This window comes from Magallana gigas, chromosome 1 (genome assembly GCF_963853765.1).
Source record: "Magallana gigas chromosome 1, xbMagGiga1.1, whole genome shotgun sequence".
Lineage (NCBI taxonomy): Eukaryota > Metazoa > Mollusca > Bivalvia > Ostreida > Ostreidae > Magallana > Magallana gigas.
Window position 1 is genome coordinate 50,909,999 of NC_088853.1, and position 25,243 is coordinate 50,935,241.

At 36.8% G+C, this 25,243-nt stretch overlaps 2 protein-coding genes across 2 annotated transcripts; both read right to left on the reverse strand.

Annotated features, from left to right (window-relative positions):
* Window positions 1–203: 203 nt before the first annotated feature.
* LOC105335198 (uncharacterized) lies at window positions 204–4,270 on the reverse strand. The gene is made up of 2 exons (XM_011438992.4): window positions 4,114–4,270; window positions 204–2,461 (listed from the first exon to the last, which is right to left on the reverse strand). Exon 2 carries the CDS (start codon window positions 2,428–2,430, stop codon window positions 703–705), a length of 1,728 nt encoding a protein of 575 aa, XP_011437294.3. The 5' UTR covers window positions 2,431–2,461; window positions 4,114–4,270; the 3' UTR covers window positions 204–702.
* A 4,429-nt stretch (window positions 4,271–8,699) lies between these two features.
* LOC105335197 (zinc finger protein 836) lies at window positions 8,700–25,026 on the reverse strand. The gene is made up of 5 exons (XM_020070164.3): window positions 24,783–25,026; window positions 15,821–16,837; window positions 13,310–15,497; window positions 11,660–11,744; window positions 8,700–10,015 (listed from the first exon to the last, which is right to left on the reverse strand). The coding sequence occupies exons 2-5, from the start codon at window positions 16,461–16,463 to the stop codon at window positions 8,777–8,779; spliced, it is 4,155 nt and encodes a 1,384-aa protein (XP_019925723.3). The 5' UTR covers window positions 16,464–16,837; window positions 24,783–25,026; the 3' UTR covers window positions 8,700–8,776.
* Window positions 25,027–25,243: the final 217 nt, after the last annotated feature.

The following is a 25,243-nucleotide window of genomic DNA, read 5'->3' on the forward strand; positions in this document are numbered from 1 at the left end:
ATGTGTGCCTTTTACAAAACTATGAGTATAGGGCAGTAGTTGGATCGAATAACAAGGGTGACAATTTTTTTCACTTCATAATATTTTATCTGCTTCATCAATAGCAAAACTTCTCCAATTTTTTTCTCGTCAGAATCTTTTATCTGCTTCATCAATTCCAAAACTTCTCGCAGAGATTTTTTTTCTTTATACAAACACAGATCTTTGATACTAAGTAAAAGTTTTTATTGCTGTAGACATTTGAACACATTGGGTTAGTACAAAGGATTTCATCAAGTATTTATAGTCCAAGAAATGGATACCCGTCTATATTAGTACATTAGTTGATTGGTTTAATGCTGCTTGTCCTTTATATTCTCCAGGTTAATGAAAGTTTTAGGTTATTTTTGCAATAGAAGGATCCTGGCTTATAAGGATATTTCCGTTTGGACGCCTGTAAATTTTATCTAAGATTATCTGGCAAAATGGCAGTAGAAGCTTGGTTAAACATTAGCCATACAGAAAAAGTATCGTTTCATAACCATGCCAAGGTAAATTACACGATTTGGATCAAGCAAACGTGGTAAAACGTAGGCAGAAATATAATTTTGCAGGGCTGCCTTGCAAACAAATGCTTTCAACAATTAGGACAGAGGCGTCAATGTTATCTGATAATTGGGGAAATGAAGCGGTCCTGACTTCGGACACACTTTAATTCAAGTATTACTGCACGGTGAAGAGACCAACAGTTCCGAATCCGCCATACGATACGATGACGTCTTTGGTATCCGGTTTACGAGCAATGAGATCCGGATTACAGAGGCCGTCTTCTGAAGAAATAACGGAGGATTTGAGGACGCCGTCTTTTGAGAGTAGGCGGACCTTTTCACTGAACTGGTCACAGACTAGCAAATTGTCGTCGTCAATGGAAACCAATCCACGTGACCCGCCCGGTATGGAAATATCCCACAATGCTTCACCTTCAAAATTGATGCAGACGACCCGGCTCGGTGCTGAATCTGAGAGAAAGATGCAACCGAGATTCAAGTCAAACTCTATAAGAGAAGTTAATTTTAAGGAGAGTCCTGACACTACGGGTGGATCGATGACGTAACGCTCATTTCCGGTTGCGTCAATCACCCGAATTGTGCTCTCATCTGGTTCTGTGATGTCACACGTAACGGCGAACCAGTTTTGGTTGTGCGCAATTCCATGAGCCATCCCATTAACACTAATGCATTTAGCAGTTCTATTCATTCCAAATTTACCTACGTTATAAAAGTGAATCTCATTCAGACACGTGACCGCTATCTCATCATGTGACGTAAGCGTCATACCACAAGAGGCAAAAGGAATATCGATACTTGACACCATTTTGAAGTTTTTGTCAAATCGTTTAATCCGCTCGTTATTTAAGTCTAAACAAATGATGTCACCACTCTTCACTATAGCTAATCCACCTAACCAAGGAGTCGTGACGTCAGAATCCACCGATGAAGAAAAATACCGACCGACTCCGTCGAAATCAATGACGTCAATTTGTTCCTCTGTCTGGGCCTCGCTGTGGTTCGCGTTTGCTTTGCCTGAATCCTTGTTGTTAGAATTAAGGTCAATTACAGTGGACCCTCCCTTGTCAAGCTCTTCCAAGTGACCCCCTCCTGTGACTTCTAGGTCTGTTTCTTTAGATTGGTCGTTACAACTAGGATTTCCATGACAGTGTAAAACTGGATGCTGATCAACGTCGTCTCCTTCTGTTACAGTCGATTTGCCATTGGTGAATTCGGATTTTAATTCCATGGGACCAGAGTTTGGTTCATTAGAAGTCTTTTTATGAATTTTCGATTTTTCCGCAATCTCAGAGGCATCTACTCTTGAATTTTCTTCGATCTCGTTTGCATCATCTTTCGGTATAAGGCCTCCTTCATCAGTTTTATCGTCACTTTCTTTCAATTTCTGTTCAGTCTCGGAGGCATCTTCTTTCTGATTCTTTTTAATCTCTTCAGCGCCCAATATCTTTTTCTCATCAACTCTACTCGTCCCGACTCTTGATTTTTCCTCAATCTCAGTGCCATTTACTATCGATTTACATTCAATCTGAGCATCAGCAACTCTTGATTTTACGTCGTTTTTCTCGGCGCCATTCACTTGTTTAACCGCCAATGATTTTGTTTTATACTCACGTCTTGTGAATTTTTTGTCACCAGTCTTTAAGGTGGCTCTCTGTCCATTTAATGATTTAATTTCAGTTTTCTTCTCAGCAGACGATTCCTTGTTAATTCGCGCGTTTTCCTTCAGTAACGTTTTGGCGGGAACTGTTTTTGGGCGAATTCGTCCCTGAGCTTGTGTCTTTGTATTAGTCGAGATTTTCTGCGGTAAGTCGAATTCGGTTTTCGTTTTCGACAGACCCTGTGCTTGTGTTATTCGCTGTGAGGTCCTCGGTTTGGTCGACATTCTTTTTCTCCATTCACAGCATTGCTACACGCTGAAAAAGAAAATATCAATTATCATATAATACGCATGCAGGCAAAAATGAAATGAAATGGTAAATTATTTGTTAATAATTTTTAATTGAAGAAGTATTTATTACGTTTTCTACGCAGTACATAAAACATTAAACAATGAAAATAATTGGTTTATACAAAACAAAACTTTTTTTTTTATTAAAAGAAAGAAATTATACAGCAAGATTATTTATAAATCACGTTATAGAACTAAATCGATCAACGAGAATTAATTGTAAATTCCAAAAATGGAGTAAGCTTTTGACTTTTAATTTATGTTTTTAGAACCAACCCCCCCTCCCCACCCACCCCCACCCCACTGCGAAACCAAAAAAATCTGTGCGCATTTATGCCTTGGATAGACAAATCCTATATACATACTTAAAATCTTTTTCAGTCGTGTCTTAAGAATACCAAACAATATCTTACAAATTGCCGGCATTTAGAATAATTGGAAGCTATTAATGGGATAGGTATTTAAATTATTTATCTGATTGTGTATGCGATACGGGGAGACCCCAGATCAAAAACAAACTGTTGACCCCACGTCCGGCTTGTAGCGTTACCAGATAGCCCTTATGCCCTCGATAACAAACATCTGATTATTTTTCTATGAATGCTGATCGAACATTTTTTTAATTTAAATGGGTCTGTATCCCTTGCAGATCTGCAGTTTTTTAAGTGCGGCATGCACACGAGGTGTTGAGTTTCAACTGCAATCACGATCAATGTTTAGTTGTACAAACGATTTTCAGTTTAAAAAATCAATTCTTTTGAATATGTTAGCATTTCTTAACCGATTTTTATCTATACCTGAATAATGAGATTAAGTACAGATATCATTGTTTATCTTATTGTCAAGTCCTAATCCTATTTCAAATGGAAAGCTACAAATATGAGACAAATGGGGGAAGGGGGCACTAAATGTACATGTATCTGTATTGTCATAAGAAGCACATCTACGTATAAATTGGAGGCTTCTTTTAACGCCAAATGCCTAGGACGTTTTTTGCGTCGATTTTTTGTTTTAAAATAGATACTAAATTTGAATATTTGTTTATCTATTTTCATTTGATTTTTTTCCGCAAAAATATATTCGATAATATTTTAGGCATTCCATTTTTCAATTTAATCTGCAGCGAAGAACGGAAGAGAGAGAGAGAGAGAGAGAGAGAGAGAGAGAGAGAGAGAGAGAGAGAGAGAAAGAGAGAGAGAGAGAGACGCATATATTTCATTAAAGATCTTATATTGGGGGGTATCATTTGCCATTTATAAGCGAATCCTAATTTACCACATGCATGTACACTACTGACATTTAATATACACGTATTGATCTTTGTAACTCTTTTCTTTTGTTACAGACTCGCTCGATACACAATTAACGGCGGGACAAAACAAACAAACAGCGTCGCATTCATATAATACAGCCATTATCGACGTTTCAAAAATTCTAATCGATTGCATGAATTAGAAAAAAAAATCGCGATAACCAAAACAGGAATTAAATATCATCGTAGTAGAATGGGCATTATTAAAAATCACGCCCCCTTCGGTTATTGAAAACTTTGATTTAATTTGATAATACATAGGTCTTTTGTTAACACCAGAGAAAGCTAATCGTGTATTTGCTTACCTTTTCTCGGGTTATTGGATCTATGCCATCATGCGTTTGACACGCGCACTAGATGGTCCGCATTGTTTACATGTTTCCAAGCGCAAACAAAAAAAGTTTTTAGAATTTAAAGCCCGCAAAGTTCACCGCCCGATTTCCGGAAAACAGCAGGTGCTTCTAAAATACTAATTTTTTTGCTTCTTACGAGATCTTGATCATTATTATTTAAATGATGTGCAAGTAAATAATCAATTGAAAATATGATTTGGTCGTGAATGTAGGAAAATCTGCAATAATGATTGGTGGCAATACAGTCGTCAAAAGGAAAGCGACCGCCGGGGGGGGGGGGGGGGGGGGGGGATAAACCTTAAAGTTTGTTTTTTCCCTCTTCTTCTTTTTTTATAATTCTTTATTATATATTATTTTACCCCCTACATCTCTTGATATCCACTATTTACTATGATAAAGCCATATTTTCTATAAACAAACAAATTCATTACAACTGGACAATATATTAACTGGCCAAAAATGATGACTACACTTGAGCATCATGCGTGAATCCAGATACATGTATACATTTTTCCCAGAGGGTGAATAATTCTGGGTTTTTTTTCCGAAAAGAGTTCCAAGGCCTATTTTCCATATTTTTACAGTATTCAATAAATATAAATTTTTCAGCGGGGTCAAGATCCTCCCTTGACCTGTCCCCCTCTGGATCCAAGTTTTGCATTTATAATATTGATACCAGCCATTGGCCTCTCTTCCCTAACCCACCTACCCTCCCCTAGCTGCAATAATGTAGCCCTCTCCCAATTTTTTTTTTGGGGAGGAGAGGGCTACCTCTCCAGTAAACATCAGATATAAAAAATCGGATAGGGCTACATTATTGCAGCTAACCCTCCCCCCCCCCCCAAAAAAAAAAAAAAAACACCACACACCAAAATTAATAGATGAAATTCAAGGACAAAGACTGATGAAACATTTTCTTAACATTTATTCATATCTAATTGATAAGGAGACAACTAGATCTAAAATGGATGATAACAATGAATACGTCACAAACATCTATCTATAGCACTGGCTTTAGTCCTCGGCCCTCGGTCCTCAGTCCTCGGTCCTCAGCGATACATGGCACTTTACAGCATGCACAAGTCTAACATAAAAGCGAAACACTGGACACATACACTCTACTGAAACGTCCCTGGGTAAAAAAAATTGTTGTCTTAATAATTAATATCTACTTTTTTTATACACGTACTATACGAAATGCTGAAGACATGTAACACAAAAAAATGCTAAGCAAATGCGTAGTCATTTTCTAATAAAAAGACGAAAAAAAATAGATATATGATGTAGCACCAGATAAATATTTTATCAGCAGAAGGAAGCAGGTGTTATACATAGCATTTGGTGATAGGGCAGTTCTAGTAAGCATTTTTTGGTGATGCTTTCTACAGAAAATGATGATGTCATCAAAATATGAACACAATATCCAAGGATTGTGAATAATCATTGCAAGAAAAAACATACATTAAGAACATACAAGAATATTGCCTTTGGTTGAACTATTATTAATCTACATCTAAAATATACCCCTGACAATTTCAAAGGTTGGTGCTCTAGAACTAAAAACAATAAATAACAAATATTAAAAAAAACCATAATTGCAATATTTCAATGACATACCAAATGAAAGGAATAACAAAAATATATTCCTATATATTGCAAGTCAAATGAAAAAAAAATAAAACCTTACAAACACAAAGTATATCTATCCATGTGATTTTGGAGTCCAGATCATTAAAAAGAAAACTCTGTGAGACTCTGTGTTTTTACACTGAGGTGACTGTACTGTGAGGTTAATCAAATACGCAGGCAGAAATGAACCAAAAAAAATATCTAAAAACTAGAAAAACGCTCTTCTTCCTGAGTCTGATTAAGGTACATTTACCCCCTGATAAAGAGAGATAACTCATACTTGGGTTTTTGTCTATTATTCTTTCAAGAGGCAAATTCTGTCAATTTTTTCCTGTAAAATATTTGTAAGTTCTGTGCATTTCAATCATAATAAGGGGTTGTTTTTTTTTCTTTCATAAAACAGGTAAATTTTTAATTACTAAACAAGGGGGTGATGCACCTAAAGTGAGGTGTGTGTGTGTGCAGATTATAAATTAATCAGTGAGAGGTCAACAAAGGTCAAAGTCAAGTTTAAAAATTGGAATGTTGCCAGAAAATAAATAATTCATTTGCAACATCATTGGAAAACTGACAGTTGGTCTCACATCTTCTTGGCTCCTACATGAAAAGGGGTTGTGTAAAATATTCAAGTAATTGGCAGATAGGTTTTTAAGTTGTGTAATCTGATTTGTTAAAAAAAATACCTTAGCCAGTCAGTGAGAATCACTGTTGCAGTTGATAAAGTTTGAGTATGAAATTTTATACGGTGGTATGTCAGTGAATAGTAATGAGACCTTCCAAAGTTTTCCAACAATGCAAATATACTAGTAGGACTACATTGGTAGAAGTGCACAATATATAAATGTGAGATGTAAAATTATACAAGGAAAACTTATCAGAATTTATCAATTTCAGTCCAAGTTCATCCAAAGATATGTCAGTAAGTGCATATAAGATGAGAAAACTTTTTTCCAGGTCCCGACCCCCACCCAAACCCCATTTATGCTCCCAAAAACCAAAATATGTTTTCTAGGGTAAAAAACAGATCAGAACAAATGTAGGGCTATACAAAAGGAAGCTGAAAGCAGATATAGGTATGTAAATTTTTCTCCAGGGACGTTTCAGCACATTTCTAATTACATGTACATTGAAAAAATACATACAAGTTTTTGAATTAACAGATCTATAAATAGCAGCCAATCAATGGCTTTACTATAAATAGCAACCAACAAAAATATGCTACGTCATATGATACAAACCTCTTATGACGCAAACTTTACAATATTGCGTCATAGATACATGATTGAGTGAAAAAATGGAAGTATTGTAAATGTATCATGGGGGCAATATTCAAAATGGAGGGAGGGGGGAGGGTGAGATGGGGTATATATACATGTATATCTATATAACTATAGCACACCAATGTAAATACTCTATCTATCTATAACACACACAGATTTCTGTTCCAATTCACAGATATGTGAACAAAAAAAAATCATATACTTAACAATTTGGCACCATTAATTAAATGACATCTTTCTTAATGTTCTTTGCTGAAGCTGAACAGCATTACATACACACACAGCTGGTGGGGGAGGATAAATGATTTGGGGGAGGGAGGGGGATCAATGATTTTTTGGGGGAGGGAGGGGGAGGGGGTATACAATCTTATGATATTACATGAAGTAAAATGACATCAAAATATGACAATGTAAATTTCTCAGCAGATTTATTCCAGCCCAAAAACACTCTGACAGGAAATTTTTTAGCCCCGCCCCCTTTTCTAGTTTAGCCACGCCCCCTTTCCTAGTTTAGCCCCGCCCTTTTTCTAGTTTAGCCCCGCCCCCTTTCTAGTTATTTTCTTCCCCCTGTATTGTCATTTGAAACAAAGGGTTATACATAGAATTAAGGACATAATTCTATTTGTTGATCAAAACACCTTAAGACAATGAAGAAAACGTAAAAAAAATTATCTTTGTACAACAGGTTTTTTTTCTTTGCAAAAAGTACACAATCTGATTTCTTATGTAAATATACTTTGTATATAAAAAAAGGTGTTGGTTTTATTCATTATGAAAAGAAGAGAAAAAATACATGTAAAAGAGATTTTTTCAAATCAACCTTGTAGAAAATGTATCAACTCAAGTTTTTTGTCGATACCAAAAAAAAAAAAAAAAAAAAGAAAAATTGTACAAAAAGTAACGTATCTCTTCAGATACAATCAAATAACGAAAAATAATAATCCTTCATTTAATTGAGGCAAGTTTCAAAAAACTATTTAAAAAAAAGGATATTACAGATCATTTCATTCCATTGAATATCAATCAAATAACAAAGAGCAAAAAAACAAAAAATCTGTTAAAATATCCGTAACAATAACAACTTATTAAACAATTTTTTTCTCTCAATAAAGAAAAAAAAAACTACAACAATTTTCCGCAATGTATAATTTTATGATATAAGTTCATTCGGTTTTATCAATACTCAAAAAATTAATTCTCTAACTTTTGTAAACAAAGAATAAGAAAATGTATGTTTTAATTAAAAAAAAAATTTGGTCACAGCTTAATCATAAACATCGTATATCTTAAAAAAGAACATTATTTTTTTTTTTAAAACGAACTCCTGACTTTTATTGATTTCACTCAATTACTGCAATAATTTTTTTTCTTTAAACAACTTTACCATTAACAATCTTAAACACTTTTCCATTTATAAGGCAATGAATTCTCTTTTCTTCAAATTTTTTTTTTCAGAATTTTTTTCTCCCAGCAGTATTATACAATATACTTGTACAAAAAATATATGCACAGAAATATTTTACTTGAGTTTCAAATCAAAATCTTACTGATATATATATATATATATTTTTGACATTGAATGGTCCCTACAGAATCAAACAAAATATTTCATTTTTTCATCTTAAAAAAAAACAAACCAAAGCAACTAAAACTTCAGCTGATCAGTTGACAAGTCAAATTCAAAAAACTAGGAATATGTAATAGATTTACTTCCCTTTGTTTTCAAAATGCGTCAACAAATGATTGGTCAATTGCCGTCTTTCGTAGTACGCTTTTTCACAGAACTGACACTTGTGTGGCTTGTTTTTGTTGTGTGTGCGCAGGTGCTTGTGTAGTGTCCCGTATTGCGTAAAGGCTTTACCACATGTGCTGCACGAATAGGGTTTTTCCCCTGTGTGAATGCGCACATGACACGTGAGGTGTTGTTTCTCAACAAAGGCCTTTGGGCAGTACTCGCACTTGTACGGTTTATTGCCGCTGTGAATCATCTCGTGGCGACGCAGACAAAACGATGCACTAAAACTTTTTCCACATGTCTTACAGGTGTGAAACTTGTCGTTCTTCGTAGGCGACGTGACATCCGAGGAGGCCTGACTCAACATGGCGTCGTTTCCATTTTTCAGTGCATGCGTCTTCATGTGACTCTCCAGGGTCTCTTGGTCCTGGAACTTTGCGTCGCATTTGTCGCAGCTGAGGCCCAGGACCTTGGTGTGGTGTTCCGATGTCGTCAGGTTCAGACCTATGTCGCTGGACGACGTGTAGGTGCATGACACGGGCGGACGCGTGAATGCTGTGTTGTAATCCGTCAACCCAACCATCCTGGCACGCTGGAGTTGCGCCATGTACTCTAACAGACCTTGATGCATCTCTGGAGCTCGCTGTAACTGCGCCATGTGTTCCATCAAGCTCTGATGAACCTCCGACGTGTTCGCCAGCAAGTTGAGGGACATAAGGCTAGTGGTGGGATACCCGTACAAAAAGTCATAGGCCGGCCGGTCCGTCTTTGACCCCCCTGCCCCAGTTCCGTCCAATTTCTCGTTAGCATCCGTTGATTCTGACTCCCCTCCATGCACTCCCGCTTTCTCCGGAGACTCCGCTTTCGAATTTTCCCCTTCCGCTTCGCTTCCAACTTCCGACAGGTTGTTCTGACTTTCTTCGGTCACCCCTGCGTTTGTTCGCATCCTGTTGGATACATCGACACTTCGGCTTTCGTCTGAAGCGTAAGGAGATTTGGCTACGGCGGGATCGGACTGGATCTCTTGTTCCACTGTACCCTCCATGTCGGAAGGTCCGGATTCCCCGTTGACTAGCTCCTGTGACTTTTTGGGGAGGCCTCCCTCCTCGTCCTCCTCGCTGAGTTCTTTCTTGATGATGAAGCCCGACCCTTCGTCTTCGCTCTTCTGGCCCGTGGCTACTGCCTGATTATACTGCTGCTTACGATGCACCTAGAAATAGAAATATCCATGTACTGCATATCAGAGAAATGAACTTAAGCAGAGAATGAAATGCATACTACCGGTACTGTAAATTCCTTATATTATGGGAGTACTTAATTCCATGATTCCTCTGTTTTGTATCAAATCGCGAGAATATAAAATCGCTTACATTTATCCCTATTTCCTATTAGTTATCAACTCTCAGAAAATAATTGTGAGGTTTGCTTCTCACGATTTTACGGGGTTATAAATTCCTCGCGTTTAATTAGGAATTTATGGTATGGAATCATCAATTCTCATGCAAGCAAATTTCTAGTTAATACGGGTTCATGAGGACATAATTTCTTTGATTAACTTGTGAATTGAGGTTATTTGTGGGTGAAGATCACCATCCATGAAAATTGAACCACACATATTCTAATATAACAATTGTCAACATTTTAATACAAATAATGGAAGAAACATAAAAATCGTTCACCAATAATTCCTAAGATGTCAGATTCCAAAGCAAGTATGCATTAATCCTACAAACATGTATATATTTAAGGAATAAGGAATCATTCTTTTAGTATAATGAGATGTTGATTTCAATCAGGGCGTGGTCAAATCCAATAAAGCTCAAAGGGCTTTATTATAGATTTGACCATGATCCGACTGAAATTAACACCTCATAATATTCAAAGAATGATTTCTTATTACTAATATTTATATCATTTCTAATTCCCACAGTTTAAAACAACATTTTGAAATCACTATCTTTTACATGTAGCACATGCTATGTATTACTACGCAGTGCAGCCAATACCGTGTTTCAGTTATGCTACAAGACATGTCCATTTTGTGTCTCTCATCTTTTCAATAAATCATTGAGCTATAGGCTTCAAAATCGATTCGTAATGTAATCACAGACAAAGACAGTTGAAAATGTAAATATAAATACATTTATACAAATATTGCAAGATAACAGGTTAAATAACATAAACATCATCTCCATGGAACAAAAAGAAAGTCATAATGCTCTACTAGCTTCAATTTCAGAGCAGTACCCTAAATCAGTTCAGGGATCATTTTTACCTTCATCTTGAATAAGAAAAAACTGTGAGTGTAACACCAAATCTAATGGACAATCCCAATTTGTACTAGACTTTCAAAGCTGACCTTGAACTTTGACCATTCTGTATGTCAGAATTGAATATTATTCTCAGATGTGATCATTCATTAACTGGCCCAGGGGCCATTAGACTTATGGACAAGCTCCTTTTGGTCAAAGTCTCACCCTTATGAAAAGGAATACTGTGGGATCATTAGAATTTGTGGTGGCACAATTTTAGTAGAATTTGTGGGTAGCTTTTATCCACGACTTAACATCCTCCACAAATTAATAAACTAGGTTTATAAAGTCTTTTTTCCTTTTGTAGGTTTAAGATAAAACACGAAATTACGCCCCCACAAACCTGTAAAATTTATGCAATCCACGAAAATTGGTCGCCATGAATTTTAATGATTCCACAGTATATACTAGTGCAATAGCAAGATTGAGACTAAAATTGAACTCGTCTTATAGTTTTAAGGCCCAATAGCCAGATTCTTTCCAAAATGGGCCAACAAAACTTTGCATGACCTTTGACCCTGACCTTTAACCCCTTTAATTACCTGCATGTGGTTGTGTAGGGTCCCGTACTGTGTGAAGCGCTTGCCACAGACAGAGCACTGATGGGGTCTCTCTCCTGTGTGTATTCTGTAAATAAAGAGGATCATGAATAAAAAAAAAAAGAATTTCTTATTAATTAAAGACGATCAGTTCTGCCATATCAATATAAAGTGAAAAAGCCCTAGTGAAATACTTACGACGTTTACATATTGTCATATCATCTTTATATTTGTATTAGCTATTATTTTGACTACTGTAACAAAAATATGTACCATATATCAGGGTTTTTTCGGCGTCATGTTTTTTCTGCAAATCAAAGCCTAGAAAAGCATATTCAAAATTTACCCGAATGAAATTTTCACTATTTCAAAGTCACATTGTAAATTTAATTACGATTGTTGATAACTGTGAGGTAAGAGGGGAAAAGTATATAAATTGTCATATAATGACAAATTCGGACAATGAAACCATTTACACGATTTCCTTAATGTGAAATATTACCTATAATTATTTTCAGAGACGCAAACAGTCATAAATATATAGATCATGTACCGTTACATATACCAGTAGCTCAGGTACAATTAGACATCAGTTTACGCAAGGAAAGCGACCGTTTTAATTAGCTTGTCAATAGATTATTAAATAAACAACGAGGCTTACAAATCTATTGTCTGGCGCTTGTCCTCTGATCCTGCTATTTGTACCTCTAACTAAACTAACTGAACATAGTTCACCGTACTTTTACTTTCCTGTTTACTTTATCAGGAAAGAGAAAACTCTATTACGAAAACAAAACTTTGTATCAAATTTACGCTGATTTATTTTCCGCGATTCGGAAGTTGTCGCAAACAAAGCGGAAATTGGATACATGCGGAAAAAAACCTTATATACGGTTTGTTGTTTTCATAAGTTAATGCATTGGCATATAATTGTATACACAGGATTTACCCAACTGCTACACGTTCATAGAAGTGTATGGACTATTTTATATGTGTAAATCTTTCATTAAGGACTTCCTTTCTAAAAATTTGTATTTGTTTGCCCTCTGAGCCCAAAATTGGAAAATTAATTATCTTAGTACAGTTTAAATATAACACTAACAGTAGAAATATCATCAGTGCAGTGGAAATATCAGAATAGATGAAATACTAGTGCAGAGGAAATACCAGTACATAGGACTATGTTTGCAGTAGTATTTTTAAGCATCAGATGGATTTATGCAGTGGAAATGTCCTCCGACAGTGCAGAGGAAATATCAGTACAGTGGAAATCAGTACAAAATAGAACCATTTTTACAAGAGCTTGGACTTTGGGTAGTTGGTGTCAAACAGCAATTTGACGTAGGCCTATCTATTTCATCAAAGGCCACTCCACTCTGCCATTGCTCTTTGAAATCAACAAAATTTGTCTGGCTTTTGAGCTAAGACTATGCAAACGGTGTATATTTCACTTGAAACCAGCGGCATTTTTAACCTGTTTTGACCTACGTCCAACTGAAAGTCCATGGCCTTGTTAAAATGGTTCTATCAGTGCAATTGGATTGTCTGTGCAGTATTGTCTGTGGATATAAGAAGTGTTTGTGTAGTGGAAATGTGCCGTTGAAATTGATGTGCAGTGGTAATCATTAAGGCATGTGTGTAAATGAAACTGACCTGAAATGAACTAGCAGTTGTTGTTTCTCCACAAAAGATTTGCCACAGACCTGGCATCGGTTTGGTTTTAGCCCCGTGTGGACCAGCATATGTCGCCGCAGACAGGACTGCATCGTGTACTTCCTGTTGCACACGTCGCACTGGTACGGCTTTGCCCCGTCAACCTTACTGGTGAAGTTCCTCATCAACATGTCGTTGATTTCATTCATGGCCCGAGAGTCCCGGTCGATTTCAACCTCTTTCCCACTTCCGGAATCTGACGGTGTGTCTGTAGCCTGCTCCTGTTGGCTCTCCGGATTTTTGGGAGAAGTCTGGTCCGATTCGCTGGTTTCCGCCGACACCTCTTCCTGTTGTGGCATTATGGGTACGTCCTCGTGTTGGTACATGATGTCATTCACTGGTGGTGTGCTGGACTTGATGCCCTCTCCAGTGTACATGTACCGGCTTTCATTGGCGGAGTTATCCGGCTCGGAGACGGCCGACACATTCTCTAGATCCTGGTGCTCCGGATGAGGAGGATGATGTTGTTCACTCGGTAGATATGTCGTCATTGCCACTTTGTCTTCGTCGAATGTCAGGTACATCCCAGAATCCATTTGGGAGTGCTCTGTTTCTTGCTTCCTCACCTCTACCTCCTGTTTCCGCGGTAACTCATCGTAAGTTGACTTTGGGGTGGAGGCATCCACAGGCTTGAAGGTGGAGTGCGTCTTTTCGTGGCGTTTCAGCACTTCCCGCCGGGAGAAGGTTTTTGGACAGATGGAACAAGCATATGGTTTCTCTCCGGTATGCGTGCGCATGTGTACCACTAGTCTGGGCTTATCAATAAAGCGTTTACCGCACACACCGCACACCTCGTCTCTTTCCCCCGTGTGAATCTTCATGTGGCGACGTAGAGAGAAAGGCGTGGTGAACTTACTGTGGCACACTTGACACCAGACAAAGTTTTTCTCATTGTGAATGCTCATGTGTTTGGTGAGCTCAGCAGAGGTTTGGAACTTCTGGGCACACACTTTACATGATAGCTCGACGGTCATGTTCACAGCCGCCGCGGCCGAAGATGAGCTCTGGCTTTGGTCGTTTTCAACAACTGGGGTGTTCAACAATGCTGGTGATCCAAGAGACTGCTGAACGGCTGCCTCATAGCTTGGGGGAGGGGGAGGCTGAATCCCAAGGGTGGAGGGGTACCCAGAGCTTGGAGGGTCAGGGAGGGCTGAAGTGGAGGGAATTCCTGGACCGACCACAGAATTGACCGAGGTCACGACTGGGCTCTGGTTTCTGCGGCGTAGAAGTGACTCTGTGAGACTAGAAAAGGACTCAAGACGCTCCGACTTGGAAGAGGTGACAGAGTTATCACTAAATGTGTCCTGGAGTTGTTCCGCTGCTGGATCATTATTTCGAGCTTTCTCCACCTGCGGATTCGGCAATGCTGCCATATCGTAGTTCTGATCCTGTTCGGGTTTCTTATAATCTAGACCCGCGTATCCAGGATATCCGGCCATCAAAGCGAATTCTGAACCCCAGTTTGGAAACCTTGCCAGGGTCTGGGCAAAGAGCTGATTCTGGAGATAGCCTTGTAGAAATTGCTGCTGGTCCCCAAACACATGCTGGTACAACAGATTATTTATTGCGTCAGTATCGGACACATGCTGCGTGTTCGGGTAGGCCGAACTCTCCCCCATCTCCTGTTGATCGTGGGTCATGTTCTCTGTGCTGGGCACGCTAAGAATGGTTGTTTTCTCGGGCGGTCGCAGGACCTCTGAACTTTCCCTGTGCTCTACGATGGGCAGACCCATCCTCTCTTGCCTGTGCTCAGCAGACAATTCCTGCCCATTCTCTGGACCCGAGTTTGGACCTCCAGTCGCCAAAGACTGAGTGGTGTTGTTGAGATGTTTCAGACTGGCAGAGTGGTGGTGGTGGTGCTGTTGTTGTAAGTGTTGTTTCTGATTGGTGGGGTCCTCCATGGGGGCGGTTTCTGTGAGGTCCGGGGGAGGGAGTGAGGGGACGGTGGCAGCCGTTGAGGTGGTGGCGGTGGTGGCTGACTGACCATTATTGGCAGCGTCCGCTTTGTTGTGGATCTGGCGGTGCCGATACAGAGTGCCGTATTGTGCAAACTGCTTCCCACAGGTGTTGCATTTGTAAGGCCGCTCTCCTGTATGGGTCCTCATGTGTACAACCAAACTTCTCTTACCTATAAATGATAGAAAACATTCATCAAATCAGCAAAATTTTTACTTTGATGGTGCTAAATAGTGGTGGTGGGGGGGGGGGGGGCATAGGGTTGAGGTATCATAAAATGTTTGTCCTACATGTTGTAAGATGGAAAAGAAATTATCGTTAATTTGAAACCATTTACTGGTTAATTAAGTAAGTTCCAGGACAATTGAAAGTATTGGTCAACTTGCCGTTTCCAACATATTTTTATAAAGCTTAAAACATAATACTAGTAATTGAAAATTGTGAAGCATGCCATATTTGAACTGTAGAATGATGGATGTAAGATTATGTACATACCAACAAATTCTTTCCCACAGACTTGACAGGAATCGGCCTGCTTGTCGTAGTGACTCTGCATGTGTCGATACAGCGTATAGGACGACGTTAACTTCTTCTTACATATCGGACAGGTCAACATGTCCGCGGTGGTAGGCTCAGAGTGAACAGAATCCACGGAACCAATCCCGGCAGCTGCCACACTCTGCAAAGGCTCTGCATTGTGGTGTGAGGATATGGTTTCGGTGGCGTGCGGTTCAGAGTTGACAAGGTTCTGATTGGGTGGTGTAATGGGTACAGAGTTCTCCAAGGCACCAGATTTCACATGCATCAGACCTGGCTGTGAGCCGTCGGCACCTGTGTGGATTTCGTAGGCAGCAGAGGATGATGGGATAGACAACACGGCACTGCTGGCATTGCTGGTGGTCGGTTTTTCTGATTGGCTGGTGGTGTGAGCGTGGTGGTTTTGTGACAGGTCCGTCGCGGTGATGTTGTCCTGGTAGGTTGTCTCCGGCAACGGTTGCCGTGACAACATGGCGATAGTGTTCCGCAATCCCAGAATGCAGTGGTACAGCTCTTTTTTGCTGTGTGTCTCGATGTGGTTGTTGAGGGAAGTTAGGGTGATGAAGAAGTTTCCACATACTTGACACTGGTTGGTATCCATGGTAACAAGCGTAAACAACAGTCAAATTAAAAACATTCAGCAGCAGTTTTTAAAGCAACAGAAAGACATTACAGAAAGGAATCAGAGTCTTTGGGTCAAAGTCCTACTACACAGTCCTACGTTTTATTTCAACAGGACTGCCAAGTGATTCTGTAAGGGTTCGTCTGATTGGTTTCCATGTTAATACAGTCAAATTTTTGCAGATCTGATCTAAAGAAAAATGTTTGGGTTTTTTTCACACTGCTTTGGGGTGGTTTGTATTTAACAGTTTTCAATGGAATAGGCTATTTCACTGTGGTTGGCGGTTTTCTGTTGAGGTACATGGTCTCCATAGATATTGATTTCTTTCAGTGAATGAGGACTCTTAACCAGACCTGCAAAGTATAATAAAAAAAAAGATTGCTCCATAACTGTTGTCTATTACACATGTTGTCAATAGACTAAGTTTGGTAACATAAATGCAATGATGCAGACACCTCAAAGATTGTGTGGAAAAAGATTTTGAGATGAACTAAAAAATTTATTTGAATGTTATTGCGTACTATGTAAAACTTTTACAGTTGCAAAAAAATAGCTTAACACAAATAGTAAAATTTAGGGGTTTTTTTCTTCTTAAATTTGCCACATGTGAAAAAACCCAACAGATTTTAATACAGTATCCCGCAACTTCTACCACTTGCAGATATAAAGTATGAACTTAGCCAGATTGTGCATTAAACTTAAAATCCAAACAAACAAGCTATTAAGCTATACAAAACCAATTTTCAATTTTTTCGAGCTTGAAAAAAATGTGATGAAGATGAATAAATGTCAAACACATTGTCTTTACCAATCACGAGATTCAGTAGAATTCCAAATTGCAGCCTCTTGATGGTGTAATCAAGACAAAAATAATTTGGCAGCTGTTGAGGTGTTAATTAACAAACAGATACAGTGTATCCCTACACAACGACAGTCTACCTTTGTCAACAAAATAATTGCTTGTCAATCATTTACAACATTAAGAAGTAATTTTATATCATTTTCACTGCCTCAGCAAAACATGTACAGGTACAATCAAGTGTACAGTTAGTCAAATTCAGCTGTTTTTCAAAAAAATGTATTTAAATGCTGCAATGTTTCAGTATATCATAATTAAATAGTAGTCCATGTATCTGTTGTTGATGGGACAACAATTTTTTGGCTTTTATGTTTCAAAAGTTAAATACTTTGAAATGACTTTATGTCAAAATAGCTGAATTAGCTAAATAGCTATATTATAATAGCTTAATCCAGCAAAAAGCTAAATATAGAGATAATGCATGACCTATTTGAGGTAATAAGAAACAATTTACAAACAAAAACACAGCATGAATGTCGAATGAGTTTGGTAAAACACTTAAAATATTAAATCAGACCTTCGACAAAATTCTTAATATATCTTCAACAAAACTTTTGTGTCCTTTACATTAATGATTACAATAATCAAAATCATAATTATGTGATGGATAAAGAGAATCTATAACAGAGTAGTCCAACATTTTTTCTTGCAGTGACTTAGCATTCATGAACGAATTTTTGTACAGTGTCTTTTGATCTTTTGGTTCTTAAATTATTTTACAAAATATAAATGGACTTGAATTCATTATGTAATGCACCAAAAAAAAAAAGAAAATAAAATAACATAAAAAGGGGTTGGCATGAGTGTATATCTAATGCATACAGCGATCCGGACTAGACCGCTGATACTAAAACAAGTCCCACGGGGAAAACAAGTCCCACGTAAGTCCCACGTAAGTCCCATGGCAAATGCAGCTATATATCGATATAATTATGATTTATTATGATTAAATGTGATAAAATCATATAAATTCACACAACAAAATATTTTTATAAGTTTTTATTACGGATTTATCGACGAAAAATCAAAGATGTTGGTAAAGATAGATAACTCGTACGTAGAATTCATACGGCAGCAGAAGAAATCTATATACCCGCCGTTTATTGATTGATAATTTAATAAATTTTCTTTAACAAAATAAAATCTAATAGCAATAAAAAAATGACTTTATATTCATTAAATAACTAAGTAAAAGTTGGGTAAGTAGACAACTCCTACGCAGAACGCATTCGCCCGCTGAGAAAAGAGCACACCTGCCGCTTACCTGATGGGCGATCTTAATGTTTTACTTTTATTTTCTAATTTAAAAAATGATCATATTAATATTGATAAAAAAAACCCCACATTTATTGATTAACACTCACTAAATGAGTAAAAATCATGAAAGTAAAAAAAAAATTACGCAGAATCCATAATCTAAACAACTAAATGCTAATTATTTTATTTTATTTTTTTTGTATGTTAGTCTTTTATTTCTTTGTACTAAAAATGCATAGATAAAATTATTAATTTCTTAAGGGGAAAAAAGCGCGAATGACTTAAAAATAAAGGGAAAACTCCAACACAGAATTCTTACGACTGTGGATTTAAAATGCACGCCTGTCATTTATAGTTATGTCATTTTATTTGTAAATTATTTCAGATGGCTGTAATGTTAACATTTTGCCTTATGATTATGTTCAGAAGAGAGGTTTACTTATTGCTGTGATTAATTTATTATATTACATGAAGTTGGGTGATACGAGTTTTATATAGTCCGTATATCACTCCTTTTAAGTTTGACCCAGTTCTGTTCTCTCTAAGAACTGTCATGTTGTAAACCATGCGTTCATTCAGAGTATTTTTTTTTGGGGGGGGGGGGGGGGTAGGGGGGTATTCAGGTTTGTCGGGGGAGGGGGTCGAGGCTTATTTTTGGTCATTTTACGATGAAAATTTAAAAAATTTGATTTTTTTCCAGGGGGGGGGGGGATTCCACCCCATCCTCCGAATCCCAGCTCGTGAAAAGTCTGTTAGTGGTGAAAATCTTCCTAAAAGTCAAAGAAAAATCTTGCATCTACTCCAAAAAAAAAAATGTTGACTGAAATAATATTTGATGGAAGTTCATGAGTTATACTAACATATACATGTATTGTTATTAAATTGTTATTGTCAGCAAGAACATTCTAGTCTACGGCAGCTTACCGTTGTCGAGACTGTTCCACGATCTTTGGGTCTAAAGACCAGCTCTGTTTAAAGTGGTTTTTTTTCTACATAATGAATGAAAAATCGTGTTTCAAAAATAGAAACCAGCAGAGATCGTCATATTTTTCGAAACCCTTATGATAAAAGAGAAGGCTTTGAAAACATGTATAAATATATAGTTGTTTGCTTGTCAATTTTCAGCAAGGAATCAAGCTGTTTTCTCGAGATTTCCATTATATTCCCCCACTTTATTCGGAAATATATACATATGTTAAAAGTAACTTTCTACTGAAATAAATGTTTTCGACTTCTTATTTTATCGAATTATTCATAATAACTGCTAGAATCACACAAGCGTATATGTATATATAAACATGCATTTCTCTCTCTCTTTCTTTGTCTTCCCTCCTTCTTTCACTTCATCCCTTTCTACGTCTTCTCCATTCATCTCTCTCTCCTCGAGAGAGATGTAGTTGAACCTGCGTTTAACTGTTCTAGTACATGTATTTTTTCAATACAATTAAAATACATGTAAGGAGAAAACTATCAAGCAAACGGGATTGAATGTGTAGGAAAATAAATAAATAGCTATAGACATGCACAAAAAATATGTGACAATATATCAATCATTTTCAAACTGATAGACATATTTTAATATTTTTGTAGCGAGTCGGTAAGAGTTCCACTGCAACATTCACATTCTAAATGTTCGAAAAGCAAAATGTCATTCCGACAATTTTAATGAATCACACTGAACAGAATGAATCGAAGGTCAAGAAATGTTTTACATTTGATAAAAACAGGGACGTATATACTAAGTATATACGTCCCTGATAAAAAGAAAATCAAGAATAATGCAAGATTAATGCATGGCTGCATTACCAAATATTATTGATTTTTTAATGTATATACATGTATTTATTGACATGTGCATATGTTTTTCATACGACAAACAATCATTTACTTCACTTTCCCTCAAACGGTTACACGCAGAGTTTTGTATAAAAGAAAAAAGAAAAAAAAGAAGCGGTACCATTGTCACAATCTGAACACGAACACGTTGATTAATGTATTTTTTTTATCTCTATAAATCATGTACTAATTACAAAATAACTTGCTTACTATTTCCTTTACTACTTTACTATAATATTTGGGGCTAGTGGAAGGGGGGGGGGGGCTACATGTCCAAAGATGATTGGTGATCGTTGGCTCTACCTATAGCTATACACGTGTATATATACACGTGTTAGTTTCTTGTATATTCTGTGTGAATTGAACGGTTTTTTTGTCGCTTAAGAAACAATAGACCTTTGCCTACCTGTATATTGGGAGACGACCGTGAAGCACACCGTGTACACAACCCCACCCCATCTCTCTCTCTCTCTCTCTCTCTCTCTCAAATGTTTTAGGTGACTAGGAAAAATAACAGTTATGAACGAGTAGATCTACGAAACACAAAATAGTTATGTTTCAAAATACTTTGCAGTCCACTTTTATTATTCCCGTTGATAGAGCAAGGTCGTTACATGCAACAGAATTATCAGAGTTTCTGACACCCAATTAAAACTTATACGTAATCGTTATGTAATCTATATGAAATTGAAGACGAATAACACTCAATCCTTATATATCTCATGTACACTTACACTGAACACTTAATCAAAAAATATTATAAGCCATCAGTGTTTTAACTAGTCAAACTTATTTATAATTTCTACAGTACATTCATAACCGTAAACATTTAAACATGTGTGTTACTATCTTCGAGAAGCTTATAAAATACAGAAAAACAAAATTGTTTTTGTAAAGGAAAGTATAATTCATTATTATTTACGAAACAGACAAGAAGATTGCCATGTCATTGAGTTGAATCATTTTACAACGTTAAACATTGAACCGGGTGCTTTTTTTTCCTCCATTGAAAACTGAAACCAAAATATACCCGGTTACATTCGTTACACTGATATCATGCAATGTAAAATTTTGCTACAGTCTTATGAATGACGTATGTAATATTTGTTTTTAGAAACAAAATCAGGACTTTAAGATTTACATATAGTTTGGTGAACTAGGCTGTGAAAGTCTTAGATTTAGATATGAAAAAGAACAGGCTAACGTATTGTGTAAGCATTCCAGATTTTATAATTATTTGTTCTCCAAAATTCATAATTTTAGTAAATTTTTATGGAGAAAGAATATACGTTTAAAGCAAAGTGCACGCACATTTTCGTATATACACAATCAGTTTTGTACAATGTTAGTAACTGTTTACATCTTAAAAAACTTGGAGAAGATGTAAGAATTTTTCTTTGGCTTTGTAGATGATTTTCGATCACATACTTTTCATGAGCTGAATCTAGATGGGATTCGGGGGTGGGGGAGGGGGGGGGGGTGGAGTTCCGCCCCCGTGGAACAAATCAAATTTCTTAAATTTCCTCGATCCCCTCCCTTAACAAACCTGCATATACCCCTCAAAAATATTCTGGATGAACGGATGGTTTTTATTACGTTTTAATATTAATAATAATCTGATAGTTATTTGTTGAATCGTTAATTGGTTTAGTTAAATGATATCAAGATCACAAACTTTCGCGCCAGACGAACAAGTTATGATAATATTTGACAGTATACTTTTTTAAAACACAGTAATTCTTATTGAATTCTTACTCAGGGTTATTAGAAAAGTTCGCGGACAAGTTGACTTGCAATTGTGAGCGGACTATTTACATGATACTAGCGAAACTTTTCAGATTTAACTTTTATTTTCTAAGAAATATGAAACGATTTGTTTGTTTTAAATGCACCATAAAAAATATACATCTTAATTATTTGATGAGTATGCTTCACGGAGCATGTCAGGTTTTTTGGTTTTTTTTTTAATTTTTTAAAATTTTGTACGCATTATTCCTTATTAAGAAAATGTACCGTTGAAGTGCATAAAAATAAACGATATTTCATTTGACATCACAATAACTTATGAGGGTAATTTTATGAAAGTTTTAAGTTGGAGAATTTCTGACCGTTTTATCGCCGAACTTGGACGAACAACGCTTGAAAAATGAGTAAAAAAACTTTGACGTCTGTTATATTTATGGACATCTTGGAGCACCGGGCCGTCATTTAATTTTGTGTGCACGCAGGAAAATCTCCGATGGTCACCAAAGGGTTCTTGTATGAATGCTACTATTTTTTTTTATAGGAAAAACGTTTACAACTTGAATCACAGAGGTTTAAAGATGGAAAAACTGTTGTTTAGCCCTTGCAGCACCCCCCCCCCCCCACCCACCTACAGCCGGGATCTTGCACTTATAGATTTCGCTTATTTACCTCATCTAAAGTCGAAACTGCGTAGACAGAAATTGTTGGACCTAAATGATCTACGATATGCCACAAAAGGCATTATACAAAAGCTTGACAAATAATGGTATGGACGTGCATTTTATAAATCGGTTAAATTTCTTAAAAAGTGTGTGGAACTGAAAGCTAGGTGTTTACTTTGAAAAAGAGTAATTAACATGTTTGACTTTCAGTTGTTTGACGTCACCTGACTTCGTGGAAATATGAAATGTTGCTCCGTAAATCTAATTCACGCAAAGTAAAAATCGCTGTGTCTTTTGGAGAAAAAAAATTAAATTCATACTTACTTTCAAATGGTAGTCATTTAAAATAAAACATACGCCAATCTACAAAGTTCACAGTAATTTTGCCGTAAATCACTGTCCGCGAAGTTTTCTAACAACCCTCGTACAGTTGATTAAAAAAAAACTAAGGTAATGAAAAAATCATATCCATTTTTTTATTAATATGATCATTTTTAAGTTAGAAAATATAAAACATTAAAATAACCAATCAGGTCACGGGCCCTGGAAGTTATTGTAAATATATTGAATGTGCATGTATAAAAAAGTAAGGGTAGGACACTCTTTTTGGGGCGAAATCGGGTTTGACGAAGTCTGGGCGTTCCTCAAACGAAATTTCGCGATAAATCGTTCAATTATACTTTACTTACGACATATGTATACATTCGTTCCGCTCCAATGCTGTTACGTCGAAGAAAAAGGTGTTTTTATACATCCAAGTGCCTAAGAATTTCGCTAGACTGGTTTACATCCGGTTTAATCGCAGTGAATCGAAAGATAAGTTCTGATTGGTTAATAATAAAATAAATCTGCTCGTCAATAAGGTGGCGAAACTGATAACAATTTATGGTGAGTATGTATCAAATGTTTGAAAGGAGTTATGCATATAGATACTGGGTAGTTTGGCCTTTCAACAATGAAATGCGAGAATAATGAAGAAGATTGACAAATATCGATAAGAAATTAAAGAATTTATTTCATTATTGACCAATCAGAACTTACCTTTCAATTTACCTTTCGATTCACTGCGATTAAACCGGATGTAAACCAGTCTAGCGAAATTCTTAGGCACTTGGATGTTATAAAAACACTTTTTTCTTCGACGTAACAGCATTTGAGCGGAACGAATGTATACATATGTCGTAAGTAAAGTATAATTGAACGATTTATCGCGAAATTTCGTTTGAGGAACGCCCAGACTTCGTCAAACCCGATTTCGCCCCAAAAAGAGTGTCCTACCCTTACTTTTTTATACATGCACATTCAATATATTTACAATAACTTCCAGGGCCCGTGAATCAGGTAAGCGGCAGGAGTGCTCTTTTCTCGGCGGGCGAATGCATTCTGCGTAGGAGTTGTCTACTTACCCAGCGTTTACTTAGTTTGTGTTAATTAATGAATATAAAGTCAACTTTTTACTGCTATTGGATTTTATTTTGTTGGAGAAAATTAAAATTATCCATCAATTAAACGGCGGGCATATAGATTTCTTCTGCTGCCATATGAATTCTACGTACGAGTTATCTACCTTTACCAACATCTTTGATTTTTCGTCGATAAATCCGTAATAAAAGCTTATAAAAATATTTTGTTGTGTGAATTAATATTATTTTAATACATTTAATCATAATCAATCATAGATATATCGATATATAGCCGCATTTGCCGTGGGACTTACGTGGGACTTACGTGGGACTTGTTTTCCCCGTGGGACTTGTTTTAGTATCACCCGACTAGACCTACTTTCACTCTGAGGAAATTCGAATTTGCACTAAAATGAGCAATTCGAGTTTCCCTTTTTGAGACAAAAGTTTGGAGACGGAGCAATGTCAGTTCCTTAATCAATACGTTCTGAGGATTATGCATAAGTAAAACGCCTTCTTCGGCACAAAAACAAACCTCCTTAGTTATCATCTTCAGAAATCCCAGTCACAGCATCAACCCATATGGCGCCATATGTCCCTCTCTGCTGGACGGATTCCAATCATTTAGCGCGCCATTGTTGAGTTAATAAGTATATGCACAATTTTCGCGGCCACTAAACAAGTTTTGAAGCATGATTTTGTCATTTTTTCTGCATTTCAAACAAAGGAAAACCCATCCTGAACAGGAAATTATTCTTGAACACATAAATATTAGAACCGGAAATGTAAGAACTTTAATTTTCCGAAATTCATGGTGTTCTTTGAAATTAGAATTATTGAAGCCAAATTAAACTGATTAAATCTTAAATGGTGATAATTTGCCCTTGCTTTTACTTTAAAGTAATACGGATAAATGAACGAGAGAGAGAGAGAGAGAGAGAGAGAGAGAGTTTGCAAATTGAAGAGAGAGAGAGAGAGTTTGCAAATTGAAATGCC

Bases quoted from the DNA above. Each gene is read 5' to 3' on its own strand.
- LOC105335198 (XM_011438992.4), bottom strand. From the start codon at position 2,430: ATGTCGACCAAACCGAGGACCTCACAGCGAATAACACAAGCACAGGGT.
- LOC105335197 (XM_020070164.3), bottom strand. From the start codon at position 16,463: ATGGATACCAACCAGTGTCAAGTATGTGGAAACTTCTTCATCACCCTA. The intron at 11,745-13,309 runs GTCAGTTTCATT...CTTTATTTACAG, and splicing joins CAACTGCTAGTTCATTTCAG to AATACACACAGGAGAGAGAC. The intron at 10,016-11,659 runs GTAATTAAAGGG...TTCTATTTCTAG, and splicing joins CCCTACACAACCACATGCAG to GTGCATCGTAAGCAGCAGTA.